This window comes from Lycium barbarum, chromosome 8 (assembly GCF_019175385.1).
Source record: "Lycium barbarum isolate Lr01 chromosome 8, ASM1917538v2, whole genome shotgun sequence".
NCBI lineage: Eukaryota > Viridiplantae > Streptophyta > Magnoliopsida > Solanales > Solanaceae > Lycium > Lycium barbarum.
Window position 1 is genome coordinate 82,510,006 of NC_083344.1, and position 18,328 is coordinate 82,528,333.

Here is an 18,328-nt window from a genome sequence, read left to right on the forward strand (position 1 = left end):
TTTTATAGCTGAAGTGAAATCAAAACACGAATGAATTCAATTCTTTAGTCTAATACACAGTTTATTGAATAATTAACTACAAAAAAGTCATTTGCCACAAAAATCAACAAGTTATTATAACAAATACTTCCTCTGTTTCAATTTATGTGAATCTATTTCTTTATTAATCTGTGCCAAAAAGAATGATTTCTTTCTATATTTGAAAACACTTTACCTTTATGTAATGATTTACGGTCACAAAAAATAAATGTGACTCATTTAAGATCACAATTTTTTTTTTTTTTAAAATTTATATTCAGTCAAATAAATTCACATAAATTAAAACTGAGGAAGTAGTTGTTATGTACAGAGCACTAAACACAATATGCAAAATAAGAGATGAGGTCCACGAGTGTTCAAGGATAAAATAAATGCAAAGAAAAGCAAATGGGCCCCAGAGGTGTAGAAAAACTGAAGTATGTAAAGCTTTTTGGCAGGGTAATAAATGGAACATAAGCAGGTTGTTTTGTCCATATCTCAAAACGTACATCTATAAAGCAATATGGTACAGTCTTTTGAGCTATCAAAAATACGAAATACCGAAAATATCTTTGAATGCTGAAGCAAGAATGTGGACGCCCAGCTGTGTGCTTATTCGCATTTCTTAGATCGTGTACATAAAATACTCTTTAATACTCCTTCCAATTCATAATAAGTAGCCATTTAATTCATTATCAAAAAAAAAAAAATGTAGCCTTTTAATTTTTTTATTTTGATTTAAAATATGTGTTCACTTATATAATTAAGAAATAATTAATTATTTTCTTTAAATTTTCTTCTATTTATGTAAGTGAGTTTTTATATAATCAAGATACTATATTAATTTGGTACTAGTATTCAATTAAGAATTGTTTAATCAAAATAATAATATTTTTTTAGGAGTTAGTATTTTTTTAAAGGGTGTGCTAAAGGCTAAATGAATATTTATTTTGACCGGAGGGAGTATTTTTTAATTTTAATTTATATATTTTACTTTTATTTTAATTTGCTTAAAGAAATATTTTTATATTTAATAATCTTTAATGTTAACATTTACATAGATTTTTCGGATCACAAATTTCTAAAATATTTTAATATATATTATACTCATCTTTAGTTTAAATTATAAATTCAAAACTTTGACTCAATTTCATGCTTAATTAAGGTAATACATATGAAACAAAACAAAATACTCGCTCCATCTATTTTTACTTATCTGTTTATTAAAAAAAGTTCCATTTTACTTGATCATTTTGAAAAATTAAAAAATAAGTTATCATTTCATACCTATTTTATTTTTATTATTAATTATTGAATTGATAAATTTAAAAAATTCTTAATGACTGTATAATTTTTAAAATATATTTTATTAATTTTAATCATTAAGTTACTTTGCAATAATTAGGAATAATATGGTAAATTTTCTCTAACTTTTGACTTCGTTAATAAGCGTATCAACCCTATACATAACATGTACTTAGTTGCCAATTGCGACAACTTTGAGTCCACCTACTGTGTTAGGCGTTACAAAAAGCTTCAGGCTATCAAAAAGAGCAGCCGCAATACACTCACAGAGTTCCAGAAAACAGAGGGAATTGGAAAGGAAATAATTAGAGGAATTAATGGAAGCTGAGCATTCTAGCATGATGTTACCCAACAAACAAGTTGTGTTCAAGAATTATGTTGAAGGGTATCCTAAAGAGACTGATTTTGAACTAAGAAGTTCAATGATAAGTTCCCAAATACCTCAAGGGCCAAATGGTTTGTTTGTAAAGAATCTTTACTTGGGTTGTGACCCTTACATGAGACACAAGATGTCTGCTCATAAGTCTAAGGATATTTCTTTACTGGCCTCATTCCAACCTGGTTCTGTAAGTCCAATTTTCTTCACATTTACTCATTGCATTCTTGAGTGTTGTTCTAAGGTTTGTTTGTTTGGGTGGGTGGCTAAATTTTAACCATTAATGTAAGATGATTTGATTTGGATTCTTGCCTGTGATATTTTATTTCCCTTTGTATTTGGGTAATCTTTTAGGCTGTTATGCTTGGTGTGGCAGAGGTGATAAAGTTAGCAAAAATTGATTTTTAAGAGGGGCATTATGTGTAAGTAATTATTGGTTAACAACAAGTTGATTCCTAATTAAGAGCCTGTTTTTGATTGACTACTTTAAATGCTTTTAAGCACTTTTGTAGTGTTTGAGTAAGATAAAACAATGTTTTTAAGCACTTGTTTTAAAGCTAAAATAACAAAAATGAGCCAAAAACAATAATCTAGGATTCCTAACATTTGGCTTACGCATGTAAGTCATAAGTTATTAGCCCATCCAAACAGGCTCTAAGTCTATCTTGTCGTTTTACCAATGGATTCTTGAATGCTGCTAACTTATTTTTATGATTACTGTTGAAGAGTCCCACATCGGATAAAAAAGGAATGACTGGTCTCCTTATATGTACTCGGGAATCCTCCCCTCGTGAGCTAGCTTTTGGGGTTGAGTTAGGCCCAAGATTCATTTCTTTAACAGTTACTGGGTGAATTAGGTGGGTTGATGGGGGACGGAGGAGAGGAGTAGAGCAAATAAACCCCTTAATTTTGCTGTTTCAATTTGGATTCTTGATAGTGATTTCCCCTTTGAGTTCGGCTAATTTTGGCATCATTATTGTCCTTGTACCAAATTAGCAAATGCATATTTTCAAAGGGGCATTAAGTTTAAGGAATAAATTATAGCTTGTTCGATATTAGGTCTATCTCCTTCACATATTACCCATGAATTCTTGAATGCCACTTTTGATGTTTTTTGGGTTCCTGAATGAGTAGAGTTTTGATTTCTTGATAGTGATTTTCCAATTTGAATTTGGATAACTTTTAGGTCATTATTGGACTTGGTGTGGCAAAAGTTATTAAATCAGCAAATGCAGATTTTGATGAGGGGGATTATATCTGGGGAATGACTGGTTGGGAAGAGTATAGCTTGATTCTTAATCCAAATGGACTTTTCAAGATCAAATATACAGATGTGCCTCTCTCATACTATGCTGGAATTCTAGGTACCAATTTCTATTTATATTTCCTAATTATATGCCCGTTCCCCTTTTATATAGTCACTTGCAGGTTGTTCTTTCTGATAAAACACGCGATGTCACCATAACAATGAACTTACAGGTATGCCAGGACTTGCAGCCTATATTGGCTTTAATAATGTATGCTCTGCTAAGGAAGGAGATATAGTGTATGTCTCCTCTGCAGCAGGAGGAGTTGGTCAGCTTGTTGGACAATTCGCAAAAATGAAAGGTTGTTATGTTGTTGGCAGCGCTAGTACTGATGAAAAGGTAATATTCCACTTTTGAGTTTATATGCAAGTAGGCATTATTAAAGAGGTGCTGCACCTGTTTTGCAGGTAAATCTTTTAAAATCAGAACTTGGCTTCGATGATGCTTTCAACTACAAAGAAGGGAATGATTTTGCTGGAGCCTTGAAAAGGTTGGCAATTGCTATTATCTTCTTTTATAACTTAAATATATATAGAATTTGCTTCTCGTGCTAACGAAGACACTGAAACACATAGAATGAGCTTAGATAAGACCTCATTTACAGACAAATGTTGAAGTTAATTATCGAATTTTATGAGTCTAAAACTAGTAGTTGTTAAATTTGGGTTATGGGTAGAAATACATTTCAGAACATCACTTTTCTGTATAATGGTTTCTTCATCTGTCTGCAAAGTGAATTGACAAATGCTGAAATTTATTTTCGAATATTATGAGTCTGAGACTAGTTTGCTATGTTAAATTTGGTTAAGGTAAGACATGCTTTTTGCAAAATTCACTTTCTGTGGAATGACATGTTTCTTTAACTGTCTATGCAAAATGAAGGCACTTCCCCAAAGGTATTGATGTTTACTTTGAGAACGTTGGAGGAAATATGCTGGATGAGGTACTTTTGCACATGAATCTCTATGGTAGGATTGCAGTTTCTGGGATGATCTCTCAGTACAATTTAAAGAAACCAGATGGTATTCACAATTTGTTTTGCCTTATCACGAAGAGATTACAAATGGAAGGTTTTTCTGAGTTTGACTTCCGGCACAAGGTTCCAGAATACCTCGAGTTTGCTATTCAGCTTATAAGAGAGAAAAAACTGGTTTTTGTAGAAGACATTGCTGAGGGTTTAGAAAATGCTGCATCTGCTTTCGTTGGTATTTATCACGGGCGAAATGTCGGAAAGCAGATTATTCAGGTTTCAACTGACTGAGAACTTGAATGAAAACAAAAAATTTCTGTATTTCATTCATCCTTCCTATCAAACGCTGTCAAAGCAATATACTGATGATATTGATGTAATCCTCCTTTTGAATAAATTGTTGTATTAGTTTTCTGGTGAAAACGTTGTGGAGTTTCAAAATATGACATAATGTAAGAGTAAGAATGAGGGTTGTATTTGAGAAGCAAAAAAGTGATAATTTTTGCAATGCTTAATACATAGATAGCCCCTTAAACTTTTTAGGATATTCCATTTAGACACTCGTACTAAGCCTTGTTTCAATTGTACACCTCAACTCCAAATGAGGTGTTCCAATTAGACACTTCCGGTTCAAATTTTGAAAAATATTTTGCGTGTGTTTTCATTCGTGTATTAGGTAGTTAAGTTAACCACGCATTCGCCTCAATAAGCCGTAAAAGCTAGGGATATTCTACTTGAGGTTGATGTAACTTAACTAATAAAACACGTGCAATTATTTATTTTAACCAAAAGTATCTAATTGGAACACTTTATTAGGATTTGAGGTATTCAATTGGAACAAGGCTTAGTTTGAGTGTTTAAATGGAATATCCTGACATTTAAGGAACTGGATATGTATTAAGCCATTTTTTAACTATGAAAATAAATGGTTGAAGGCTAACATGAACTAGGATTTAGGCTTCTCTCCCGTGTAATAATTGATTGGAAGATCATATGACACGAAGCCTTCTAGTCAAGTACGCAGTCTTGGTCTAAAATTGTATGCTCGTAAATTAGAAGATAACTCAGCTAGGGGTCTGAAGGTTCAAGTGACCATTTTGAAACTGACATGACTTCTAAAGAATAAAAGTAGTCCTCCAGTTATTTTGCACAGTTGAGAATTACTACTAGTATATTCTTGCTTTTCTCTTTGTGGTGAGAAAGTGCAGTGATGGCTGTGGGATTATTGAAAGTGCATGCCCAATAAAATATTAAAGCATATTACATATAACATCTATGTTTATTCATAGATAGAGCTCTTCTTTTTTATTGAATAAGCTAATTCGGAAAACAGAATAGACAAATACCAAAAAGTTGTTCACTTTTAGTAATAGTAATCCAAAACTTTAGGCATAGGTTTCTTCCTATGGTACGAACTATCCACTATTTCTTAGAGGAACAAGGATATGCTATAACAGGAAGCACTTAGGATCAAGCGATAGGGGAGTAGAGATGTGAAGAGAGTCTAGGTACCAAGATAGAGATGTGAAGAGAGTCTAGGTACCAAGATAGAGATGTGAAGAGAGTCTAGGTTCCAAGATCACTGGAACAGGAAACTTAGGATGTGTGGTGAGCCCATAATGTTCTTCCACACTTATGCCTTCTGGCTTCATACTTTCAGGTAGTTTCCAGTTGAATGCATGCAACATGTTGGCTAAAGTTGCTCGGACAACCTTAAGTCCCAAGCTATAGCCAGGGCACCTCCTTCGCCCCGAGCCAAATGGCAAGAAAGCAAAGTTATGTCCATCCATGTCAATGTTCTTTTCTAAGAACCTCTCGGGGAGAAACTCTTGTGCTCTATCCCAGTACTTGGGGTCCCTTCCAATTGTCCAAGCATTCACCAGAACGATCGTTCCTTTCTCTATGTCATAACCGGCCACGTTACAATCTTTAATAGCACAATGTGGTGCTAGCATAGTTCCAAGAGGATGTAACCTTAGTGTTTCCTTGATGATTGCTTCAATGTAACACAGCTGTGAAAAATCTCTCTCTTCTACCCATCTCTCCTTCCCCACAACCAGGTCAAGCTCGTCGGTTGCCTTCTCAATAACCCTTGGCTGTCTAAGAAGTTCTTGAAAAGCCCATTGCACTGCTGCTGTCAAGCTATCTGTTCCTCCAGTTAGTAGATCCTGCCATAGTTTAGCAAGGTTAGAAGTTTGTCTAAAACAAGAGAAAATCATGAGAGATTGTAATGGTGAAAAACACACCTGAACTATCATTTTTTCATGTGTTTCCCACCCCAACTATTTCCATTTTCCTACCTAAACTATCACCATCTATTTATTACAATTTAAAACACACCTTGAGTAGATGATGATAGTTCAGTAGGAAAGGGAACATTTAATAGTTGGCATAGTCAGCTTCAAGGTGTGTTTTAATATATAGATGGTGATAGTTCAGGTAGGAAAAAGGAACAACTGATAGTTGAGGTGTGAAACACGCGAAAAAGTGATAGTGTGTTTTTGACCATGAACACTAGTAGGAACTAACCTGCATTAACCCTTTCACACAGTCATTAGTGAGTTTGACTTCCATAGTAGGGTCTTCAGCCATCTGCAACAAGACATCCACCATATCCTTTGGGACAAAGTTCTTTTCCGCATTCTTCTTAGCCCTGTGGTCATCTAGGACAATGTTGTGGAACTTATCAAAAGTTCTTTTCAAAGCCTTCATTTGTTTCACATAGCCCTGTAGGTCCAAGAAGCTGAGCCATGGAATCCAGTCTCCAATATTAAAAGCACCATTAAGTAAAAACCATTGGTCTACCAGGTGCTGCAAATCTTCCGCCCTAACTGTTGATTCACCAAAATACTTGTTCCTCATAACCATCCTTGTCATGCTGCTCAGGCTAAACCGTGACAAATGGTCTTTGAGGAAAAACGGCTTTCCAGCATGGGCATGTAGCTGGGAAATTAAGGCCTGCCTTTCTTCAACACGAATGTACTCGAACGAGTCTAGCCTTTTTGGGGTAAATATCTCGTTGAGGTAAATTCGTCGTGCTTGGCGCCAATAGGGACCATAGGGTGCCCATGTCATGTCACAATAGTTATAGCTTGTATACTTTCCACCAGCTAGCAGAGGACGGGAGGCGAAATTTGCATCATGTATTTTTAGAAATTGTTTTGCCATTTCAGGAGATGATGCCACAAGTACCGGCCTGGAGCCAAATTTCAGCAGCATCAACTCTCCATATTTCTTGGAAAGCAAGTCAAAAGATTGATGCGGGATGGAACCAAGTAGGTTCAAATTTCCAATGATGGGCCATGGTTTTGGACCTGGTGGTAGCTTCCGGTTATCCGGGCGTCGGGTAGTGGTAAGTTTACAGAGAAAAGCTAATGCAGCTAGCCCTACCAAGGCTAGAAAAAACCAAGAATTCTCCATATTTAATTGGGTAAGGGATGATGAAGGTTGAAAAAGTTTAGTTTAGTTTGTAAAGAAATGAGAAATATTTATAGAAGAAGTAGGTGGGACTTGGATTGCACTGAAATTGAGACCTTGACCATGTAGTCCAATTTCTATACAGTGAAAATGACTCTTGTAAACTTCTACTAAATCATACAACTATTGACCCCTCAGAGCACAAGATTTGAAAAGTAAGCACCAGTCATTTGTATTGTCATTAATTTGTAGTTTCCTCGAAAGTGTAGGGCAAATAGTATCAAGGAAATTTTTGTGAATAAGAAATAGTATCAAGGAAATTAGACCACAAAATATCGTAAGGAATTGAACGTAGGACCTTTTGTCTTTAATATCTCCTTTTCATTTATAGATAGTTTAGGTCTTAAAATGATTATTTTGTCTTATCAAGCATATAAAATTTACAGTGCTTTTCTTCCCTAAAATGATCTTCAAAACAAAGTTTATTTTTTTTATCTAACGTTCAATTCTGACTTGCAGTTGCACACTTGTCTCCTAAAGATGTTTTCATTATATGGGAATTGTCTTCCATATTTTTGACATAAATTATACAGTGTTTAAATATAAGGTTGTCTAAAATTGAAGCTGATTTTCACGATCAAGATATGTACTTAATGTTACCGTGCAGTAGTATAGGAACTACTTGCTTACTGATAGTTACAGAGCACGTCTATTCAAAAGTTATATAAAGAGGATAATTCGGTGCACAACCTTATCTTACATTTTTGCAAGAGGTTGTTTCCATAAGTTGAACCTACGACCTATTTAACTAGTTACACGATGGCAATTCTTAATTACCATGTTCTTAGGCTTCCCTGTAAAAAAAAAACATTTTTTTGCGCGGATTGCCCTTCTTTTGGGGTGGTCTTTAAATTTTGCCCTTCAAATTTGTGATCTTTAAATTTTGCCCCTCATATTTGTGGTCTTTAAGTTTTGTCCTTTGCTTGGAAAGGTGGGCGAATACATGAAGTTCTGGGTTCGAACCCCCGCTCAGGCATAAAATAAAAAAATAATTTCGCCAGACAGGACTGGGGGAGTGTATGCCGGATCCAGCATACAATCTTTAAGGAAAAGCTAAAGTTATGCCCGATCCGGCATAGCTAAAAGTCTGCCCCATAAGGCAGAATTTTTCCTAAGACATAGTTTAGTTATGCCTTATGGGGCAGAGTTTTAGTTAAGGCATAACAAAATTATGCCCCATAAGGCAAGAACTTTTCTTAAGGCATAGAAAGTTTAAGTTATGCCTTAAGGAAAAGTTCCGCCTTATGGGCATACTTTTAGTTATGTCTTTGGGGCACACTTTTTAGTTAAGGCATAACTAAAAGTTTACCTTGAAAAGTAATATATATATATATATATGCTTCAAGGCAAAGTCTGCTGGAGGGGGCAGACTTTTAGTTAAACACAACTAAAAGTCTGCCCCCTCCGGTAGACTTCTAGTTAAACACAACTAAAAGTCTGCCGGAGGGGGCATAGCAAAATTTAAACTTTGCCTTATAAGGCAAACTTTTAGTTATGCCTTAAGGAAAACTTACGCCTTATGGGGCATACTTTTAGTTATGTTTTATGGGGCACACTTTTAGTTAAGGCATTACTAAAAGTTTACCTTGAAAAGTTAAAAAAAAAATACGTATATATGCTTCAAGGCAAAGTCTGCCCCCTCCGACAGACTTTTAGTTAAACATGACTAAAAGTCTGCCGGAGGAGGCATAGCGAAATTTAAACTCTGCTTTGCAAATTTTTTAAAATTTTTTGACTGAGCGGGGGTTCAAACCCGGAACCTATGGGTTTTAGCCGAAGGACAAAATTTAAAGACCACAAATATGAGGGCAAAATTTAAATACCACCCCCAAAAAAAGGGCAATTCTGCGAATTGCCCGTAAAAAAATTATGTGAACACTGTTAATTATGATTTTTGTAGGGAATAAAAAATTCATAACCTCAATGCCAATGGAAAACTTCTCTCTTTTTTTTTTTTGGAACAGTTAAACCTCATTGACTTTTCTTTTTCTTACTATCAAGTATCAAAACATTGAAAAGAAAATTAACAGCCAAAAGATTGCTTTTGCTTGTCACCTTGTAAAACTTGTGTCTAAATCTTTTGACTCTTTCAAAGTGTATGTGTTGCCTCTCTTTGTTAAATAGTTTTCCCTTGACTTTTCGAATAGACAATCCTGCCTTGTCTCGCACGGAAAAGAAACAAAGCTTGGAGCTAGTGATTATATATTCACAATTCATAAGATGCAAATGAGAAAAAAGAAAAAATAACAGTAAAAAATCCCAATTTATTCAAGGAATTCACGTGGAGCCACAGTGAACGAAGACAGGCAGAAAATACATTGACATGTACACATTTAATTCAAATCCGGCTCCTCTCCATTGTCATTTAATTCAGATCCGGCTCCTCTTATCCTTTTTCCCCCTTTCATCAAGTACACATCTAAATGTGAGGCATATGTCCTATTTAATTTTTAAAGATCAAGATTTAATTACGTTGACAAGTATCATAACCATAGTTAAGTGAATAAGTTTTGAAACAAACTAAGAACGAAAGTAAGACATATAAAAAGAAACGGAGGATCATTTTTATAGAAACACTGAATAAGTTTTGAAACAAACTAAGAACGAAAGTAAGCATATAAATAGAAACGGAGGATCATTTTTATAGAAACACATAATTTTGGGGATCACCAACGGAAGAGCAAATAAAAAAATAAAAATAAAACACTTAAAATTTAATGACAGAAAGAACCAGATTGCACACTTGAAATATGCTTGATGTGTATTATCGTATTATCTGTAGTATGAAGGAAATGTTTTCCGTGTCTCCTTTCATTCCTTGACTAGGTTAATATACAAACTATACAACCGTAATGTTAGGCTAGAATTAAGGAGCTAATTCTACCAAATAATATGTTAAGCAAAGCTAACCTAAAATAGGAGATTACAAAATATTCGAACCTAAAATAGGAGATTACAAAATATTCTAACTAATATTTACATAATCTATCACACCCCCGCAGTCGAAACGGGAGGTTTATGAACGCTGAGACTGTCCCGAAAATCTTCAAATAAGACTTGTGGTAGTCTTTTGGTGAAAATATCGGCAATATAATAACGTGATGGAACATGAAGGACACGAACCTGTCCTCGCGCAACCTTCTCACGAACAAAGTGGATGTCCATTTCAATGTGCTTGGTGCGCTGATGTTGCACTGGATTTCCAGAAAGATAAATGACACTTACATTGTCACAATATACCATAGTAGCCTTATGAATAAGACAATGTAATTCTAACAGAAGATTTCGAATCCAGCATGACTCGGAGACAACATTAGCAACCCCCCTATACTCCGCCTCAGCACTCGAACGAGAGAGGGTAGGTTGGCGTTTCGAAGACCAAGATATCAAGTTATCTCCAAGGAAGACACAATAACCAGACGTCGACCGACGTGTGTCAGGGCAGCCCCCCCCCCCCCCCCCCCAATCCGCATCAGTGTAGGAAAGTAGGTTAGTAACTGAGGATGGATAAAGATACAAACCATAATCAAGTGTACCCCGAATATAACGGATGATGCGCTTAAGAGCATGCATATGATCATCTCGCGGAGCATGCATGTGTAAGCATACCTGTTGAACAGCATAAGATATATCCGGCCTTGTGAAAGTAAGATACTGAAGTGCACCTACGAGATTGCGATAGTGAGTCGGGTCATCATATGGAGCACCCGATGTGCTGCTCACCTTCGGTTTAGTATCAACCGGAGTAGAAGTAGCCTTACAAGAAGACATCCCAGCTCGATCAATAATTTCTTCCGCATACTTACGTTGCGAAAGAAACATGCCATCCTTATGGCGAGTGACATGAATGCCAAGGAAATAATTCAAAGGACCCAGATCCTTCATAGCAAATTCCGAGGCAAGGAGAGCCATAATGGAGCATCGGAGATAATCTGAGGAAGCAGTAAGAATAATATCATCAACATAAAGTAAAATGTATGCCATCTCGGACCCCTTGTTGTAGATGAACAAAGAATTGTCAGATCTGCTGTTTGAAAAACCAAGAGAAGAGACATAATCTGCAAAACGCTTGTACCATGCTCGCGGGGCCTACTTAAGTACATATAAGGACTTACGGAGTAAACATACATAATCCGGATGAGTAGGATCTCTGAAACCCATAGGTTGATGCATATACACTGTTTCCTTGAGCTCATCGTGTAAGAAAGCATTCTTGACATCTAGCTGATGAATAGTCCACTTCTTTGATAATGAAAGGCTGAGAATGGTACGACTCGTATCCGGTTTGACCACCGGACTGAAGGTCTCACCACAATCAATGCCAACCTGTTGAGTCTTTCCATCACCTACAAGACAGGCTTTATGCCTCTCAAAATCACCATTAGACTTTTCTTTATGAGTGAAAATCCACATAGAACGAATAACATTCACATTAGGTGGACGGGGCACCAACTCCCACGTCTTATTTTTAATAAGAGCATCAAATTTATCATCCATAGCCATTTTCCAATTCGGGTCACGAAGGGCGGTCACAGGGTTATGAGGGAGAGGGGATCTGGTAACCATGGTATTCAAGTTAAACGTACGTTTTGGCTTAAAAATACCATGTTGACTCCGGGTCACCATTCGCAGCTGATTGGTAGATTGGGGCGGCTGGGGTGGTGTTTGTGTGGGTGTGGGAGACGGAGCAGATGGTTGTTAGCCCAAGGCAGAGGGGAGAGGGGAAGGTGGATTTGTTTATGGAGTTATCAACGGAGGGGGTTCGGCGGCAGGGGAGGCGGCTGGCCCATGCGCTGCCAATAGAGGGGAGGCGGCAGTACGATCCACGGTGGGAGGGGGGATATTCGGCTGGGTCACGGGTGCAGCGTGGGGTGGTCGGGGCTGAATATCCAGATCAGTAGCCATATAATGCAACCAAAATGGGGAAATCCCATCATCCAAAAAATCATAAGTAGTTGAAGTGGGAGAATGTAAATTGGAAAATGGGAAAACATTCTTATCAAAAATTACGTGACGAGAGATAATGATTTTGTTGGACGATAAATCATAACATTTATACCCTCTATGATTCGTAGGATACCCCAAAAATACACACGGTGTAGACCGAGCTTGCAATTTGTGGATAGTCGTAGAAGGAAAGAGGGGATAGCATAAACACGCAAAAACCCAAAGATGAGAGTAAGATGGCTTTCTTTGGTATAGCACTTGAAGAGAAGAAACATGACCCAATAATTTGCTTGGTAAAATATTAAGAAGATATGTTGCCATTTGTAAGGTGTGATGCCAAAACGAAGGGGGAAGAGAAGCATGAGCAAGGAGAGTCCGAGTGATATTATTGATAGATCAGATTTTTCTTTCGGTTTTCCCATTTTGTGAGGACGTATGTGGACAAGAAAGACGAAATGACATCCCATTAGACTCACAAAATTTCCCGAATTTACCATTATCATATTCCTTCCCATTATCAAATTGGACATTTTTAATATGACGTTCAAATTGGGTATGAATGTGGGCTTTTAAAAGTAAGAATTTCGCATACACATCGGATTTCTTAGCTAAAGGAAAAGTCCATAAAAACTTCGAAAAATCATCCAAAAAAAGAACATAATACTGATGACCCAATGAACTTAACATGGGAGAGGTCCACAAATCACTATGAATAATATCAAATGGCATCAAAGTTTCGGAAATAGAAGAATCAAACGGCAACTTAATATGTTTACCAAGAACGACAAATACTAGAATGACTAGATTTATTACATTCAATGCTCTTATTGAGCCTAAGACAATCCAAAATAGAATTTCCCAGATGACCCAAACGATCATGCCAAAAAGAAGAGGACAAAGCCGCAAAAGTTGATGGAGTGGTGGTTGGATATTTGATGGTGGTGATTGGATAAAGATCTCCCTGACTATCACACCGCATTAGTGCCATCCCCGTCTGAAAATCCTTCACAGAAAACCCATATGGATCAAATTCAACAGTCACAGAATTATCAGTAGTAAACTTCCGTACTTAAATTAAATTCTTAATGAGTTTAGGAGCATGTAAGCCATTCCGTAAGGATAAAGGGGGGTTTGGGAGAGGCAAACTAGTATGACCACAACCACGAATTGGAATCGAATGACCATTTCCCACAACAATACCATTATTTTGATTGCTCAAATTAAAATAAGACGAGAGATTACCGTTCGAGGATGTCATATGAGAAGTGGCCCTGGTATCCATGTACCAATTTTGATCGGGTGGGTTCAAGGTCATGGTATGCATTGCGGACTCGATGTCGGTTGGAACATACGACCCATGAGGTGCTACGGCTGCCGTGTATAGCTACTGGGCTGGAGGAGGGCCCAATATACCTTGCTATCGTGGTGGTCCAGTTGGGGGACGAGCCCAAGAGGTGGTCGGGTACAAAAATGGGGGAGGAGAAGCCACCTATCGAGGCTGCGGTACCCACTGCCAGTGACCAAGTTGTCCGGCATGCCACTGCTGCGAAGAGGAGCCCGCTGGCTGTGCACCACCTGTTACACCTTGGAAATTTCATGTCGTCGCATAGTGAATGAACCAACGTGAGCTTAAGGATAATAGGAAGTTCTTAAGATTATAAGATGGATAATTAGCGGTTTTGGAATGCATACGTTGAGATCTTGGAGCTATATGAATTAATGGAATAAGGATTGATAAGAATAAGTGGAGTATAAGTGAGGTTTGGGAAAGGTTTCGTAAACTATTGCGTTAAGAATTGTTTGGTTAGGTCTTGAGGATGAGTTATAGGGATGTTTAGATCATTAATGAAGTATTAAACAAGTGTTAAGAAGGTTGTATAAGGATTGGAGATCAAACGAACGACGAGAACAACTTCGGAAGAAGCTGTAAGTTCCACGACCATGTTTCACGGTCCGTGAAACCTTCCACGGACCGTATACTGGTCCGTGGAATACCCAGCAGAGATGATGACTGGCCAGTGGTGAACCATGACTAGTTCCACGAACCGTGAAATGTTCCACGGACCGTGAAAGTGTCCGTGGAAGTCCCGACGAGCTGAATAAGTTCTGATTTTATATATGTGATCCCACTTCATTTATTTCATTTTCACACGCACTTCTTCATCTCTCAAGACCTCTAGAAGGTTCCACAAACTTCATCTACAAGAATACAAAGGAAAACAAAGATCAATCTCAAGAATTCAAGTGAATCAAGTGCAAGGAAGCTCACTAGGGTTCTTCCAAGTCGAGAATTCTCTTGGGAGTGAAGTCAGGGTTTTCTCCAAGTGAAGTATTACCAACCAAAACCCGTTCCTACGCATTCAAAGGTGATTTTCATGATTATTCTATGTTGTTTAAGGTATGAAAAGGTTGAAACACTTGGATTATGGAAGAAAATGGAAAATGGATTACAAAAGGTGAGATTAGTGACAATTGTGAATAATGGATTAATATGAATTATGAATCTTGATATGTTGAGATTGTAATCACGTTATGAATGATGTTAGGCGTATGAGAGAAACATTAGATGAGAATGAATGTAACGTTGTAGTATGATTATTACTATGGATGACCATGAGAGTAAATTGTAGGAATTGAATAATGACGATGATATTATGAATGCTATTATTGACGCTTGGGAGTTGAAATATGACATGGGGAAAGTAGTATAAACAAAGGAAATGCTGCCCAAATTTTCCTAGAAATAGTAAGCACGTTTAAGTAATCGATTGGCCAACGTTCATGCGACTTCTCTTGAAGGTAGAAACATGGGCATCAAAGGAGAACAAGCAAGTGATATATTAGTTAAACAACAAAGGTATGTGAGGCTAGTATTTTCTTTCTATGGCATGAATCCTATGGTATGATTTTCCTTCTTCTCTACGAATTCTCTATATCCCGGAAAGCCAAGAGCCTCTGATCATGAATAGCCAAATGAGATAAGAGATGTGTTATGAGTTCAATATTGATGATGATGAGTTAAGTATAAAGATTCTAGAGTTCATGATATGATATTCCTCTAACGCTAATGATGTCGTACGTTGTATACACTAGGTTTGCGATCAATGCCCCTCTCTCTCTACATATCTTCCTTTCACTCACCTCATACATTATTTTCTTCAAGGTAAGGCAGAATACCATAAGGCTAATGAAGTCATTCATTGTATCCACTCACCTTATATGTTACTTCCTTCAAGGTGAGGCAGAGTACCATACAGTTAATGGTGTCATTTATTGTATACACTCACCTTACATAGTATTTCCTTCAAGGTGAGGCATAATACTTATAAATGCTCCATAATGGAATCGGGGGTTCACGACCTTATGTCACCCCGACATAGCCATAGTTGCTTTCAAGTTCTAATGTATGTTTCAATGATAAATTTATGATGATGCTAAGTCATGATAGGTCTATAAAATGATCAATAAAGTAAGTTGTAATATGCCTATGCTAAGTATGAAAATGTGAATTACGATGAGTATATGATGATATGATATTACACCGTGCCTATTTGGACGGGCAGACATACACACCACTATAGTGGGCAGCTTACATCCCGGACGCGGGAGGCCTGGATGCAGGTGAATTATTATCACACCGTACATATATGGACGGGCAGCTTATACATTATCACACCGTACCTATATGGACGGGTAGCTTATACATTTATGCATATATGATATGATGATGGATATAAAGTGAGTCAGTATGTGCTTTCTTTTATAAGTGACAGTCATATACAATTGCTCCTTATTGATGCTTCCTTGATCTCATTGACGTACTATTATTGTTTATGCCTCTCATACTCAGTACAATGTTCGTATTGACGTCCGTTTTATTTGGACGTTGTGTTCATGCCCACAGGTAGATATGGAGGTGAGCTTGATCCAGACTTGTAGGAGCTATTAGCTGATTTGAAGAGCACTCCATTTTTCGGAGGTGCAATTGATTATTCTTTTGGTATATATGTATATATATATGTTTGGGCACGACGGGGTCCTGTCCCGTCCTTATGTCTAGCACTCCAGTAGAGGCTCGTAGATGCGCAGTGTGGGTTATATGGTCTCACAAGGTCACTACTGTATATATGTATATATGTGTATATTATCATTTTGATAGCCGAGATGCTTATGTATATAAAAGTATTTATGTTCTCAAAAGAAAAATGATTTTCTTATGATTTGAGTATAAATTTGATAAAAGGGCATTAAATGAGTATGATGAGTAATAGAACGAGCAGTGCTCGGTAGTGAGTCCCGGGTACCCGTCGCGGCCCCTAGTCGGGTCGTGACATCACCGCTGCTACGGCCCGAACCACCGCGTCCGCTGGAGGTGTTTTTACCGCCCCCTGAGCCGCGGCCAGAACCACCCTTACGGCCATTCCCAGAATTGTGCATTGGGAATTTTTATTTTTCCCTCGGTGTGAGCTTTTGTTTTTAGAGTGCAGTGCAGCGTCGTCGACCGCGGCTACCATAGCCGAACCAGACCCGTGTGACACCATGGCCGCAAGTTCACGTTCTTCCAAAACAAGGGAAGACCGAGCCTCTGTGAATGGGGGAAGAGGCTTAGCATGGCGAATTTGTGTCCCAACCCCTTTGTACGCTTCTGTGAGACCCGAAACCAGTTGAAGGACAAGGCGGCTATGCGTCACGGGAGCCCCGACGTTTTTCAATTGATCCGCAAGGCTCTTTAGACGTTGACAATAGGCGGGGGCATTGGGAAAATCCTCCATACAAGTCGTTGTGAATTCTTGTTCGAGAGTCACCGCACGAGAGTTTTGATGATCTTGGAATATATCACGCAAGCCAACCCAAGCGTCCATGGCAGTAGCGTCTGGTTCGATGATGGTGTTTAACAGATCATTCGAAATTGTCGAATATATCCATTGAAGCACGGTGGCATCAATGGTCGTCCATAATTCGACTTCCTCATCAGTTTTGGGAGTCGGCTTCTCCTTACCTGTGGGGGGAGGAATAATGTGATGAAGGGCCTTGTGAGAACGAGCATGAATCTTGAAAAGCTCGGCCCATGTTCCGTATTGTGAGTTCTCCATCTCAAGAATAACAGAGATGTGATTCTTGATATTCGAGACCGCGAGGGCCGGGTGGAACGAGGACTTAACCGAAGTGGGTGTTGCATCGCCCATGGCAGATGTATTAGAGAGTGAAGGTGACGGAAAGAGGAAGAAGAAAGAGGGACTAGGGCGTAGCAGAAGAAGGAAGAAGAAGAAACCCTAATATGATACCATGAAGGAAATGTTTTCCGTGTCTCCTTTCATTCCTTGACTTGGTTAATATACAAACTATACAGCCGTAATGTTAGGCTAGAATTAAGGAGCTAATTCTACCAAATAATATGTTAAGCAAAGCTAACCTAAAATAGGAGATTACAAAATATTCTAACATAAAATAGGAGATTACAAAATATTCTAACTAATATTTACATAATCTATCAAAATCATCCATTTTTGGCAATTTTTATCTCAAAATTCTTCTTAGTGGTGGACCCTGGGGGCAAGAGAAGGGAAAGGAAGAAAATGATGAAAATTAAAACTTAAGCCGACAAAATACATGGTATCGTGTTCAACTAAAGAATTACCAATTAAATTCTCTAATGAACAAATACTGATACACATATTCACGACTTCCTAGTACATTTATTTAAATTTAAAAATTGTTAGGTTATGGATCCACCTAACTCCTAAGTGGATAAGTGTTTTGTAACTTCGCGCCAAAGCTTATTTGGTGTAACAAAAACTTTGTTTCCTAATAGCATTTCTATAATATAATAATAATACTATCTATTTGAATTTGAATTGGTCACCGATGGATATGCAGGTAAATTTTTATTGCCAATTTGTGCTAACCTACTTTTACTTCAATTAAATT

General features: G+C 37.5%; 2 protein-coding genes across 2 annotated transcripts; one reads left to right on the top strand and one right to left on the bottom strand.

Moving 5' to 3' along the window:
* Window positions 1-1,496: 1,496 nt before the first annotated feature.
* On the top strand, window positions 1,497-4,399 carry LOC132606245 (2-alkenal reductase (NADP(+)-dependent)-like). Its single transcript, XM_060319653.1, has 5 exons — window positions 1,497-1,889; window positions 2,886-3,063; window positions 3,179-3,345; window positions 3,414-3,496; window positions 3,889-4,399. Exons 1-5 carry the CDS (start codon window positions 1,641-1,643, stop codon window positions 4,265-4,267), a joined length of 1,056 nt encoding a protein of 351 aa, XP_060175636.1. The 5' UTR covers window positions 1,497-1,640; the 3' UTR covers window positions 4,268-4,399.
* A 920-nt stretch (window positions 4,400-5,319) lies between these two features.
* Window positions 5,320-7,454, bottom strand: LOC132606246 (dimethylnonatriene synthase-like). Its single transcript, XM_060319655.1, has 2 exons — window positions 6,506-7,454; window positions 5,320-6,144 (listed from the first exon to the last, which is right to left on the bottom strand). The coding sequence occupies exons 1-2, from the start codon at window positions 7,394-7,396 to the stop codon at window positions 5,512-5,514; spliced, it is 1,524 nt and encodes a 507-aa protein (XP_060175638.1). The 5' UTR covers window positions 7,397-7,454; the 3' UTR covers window positions 5,320-5,511.
* Window positions 7,455-18,328: the final 10,874 nt, after the last annotated feature.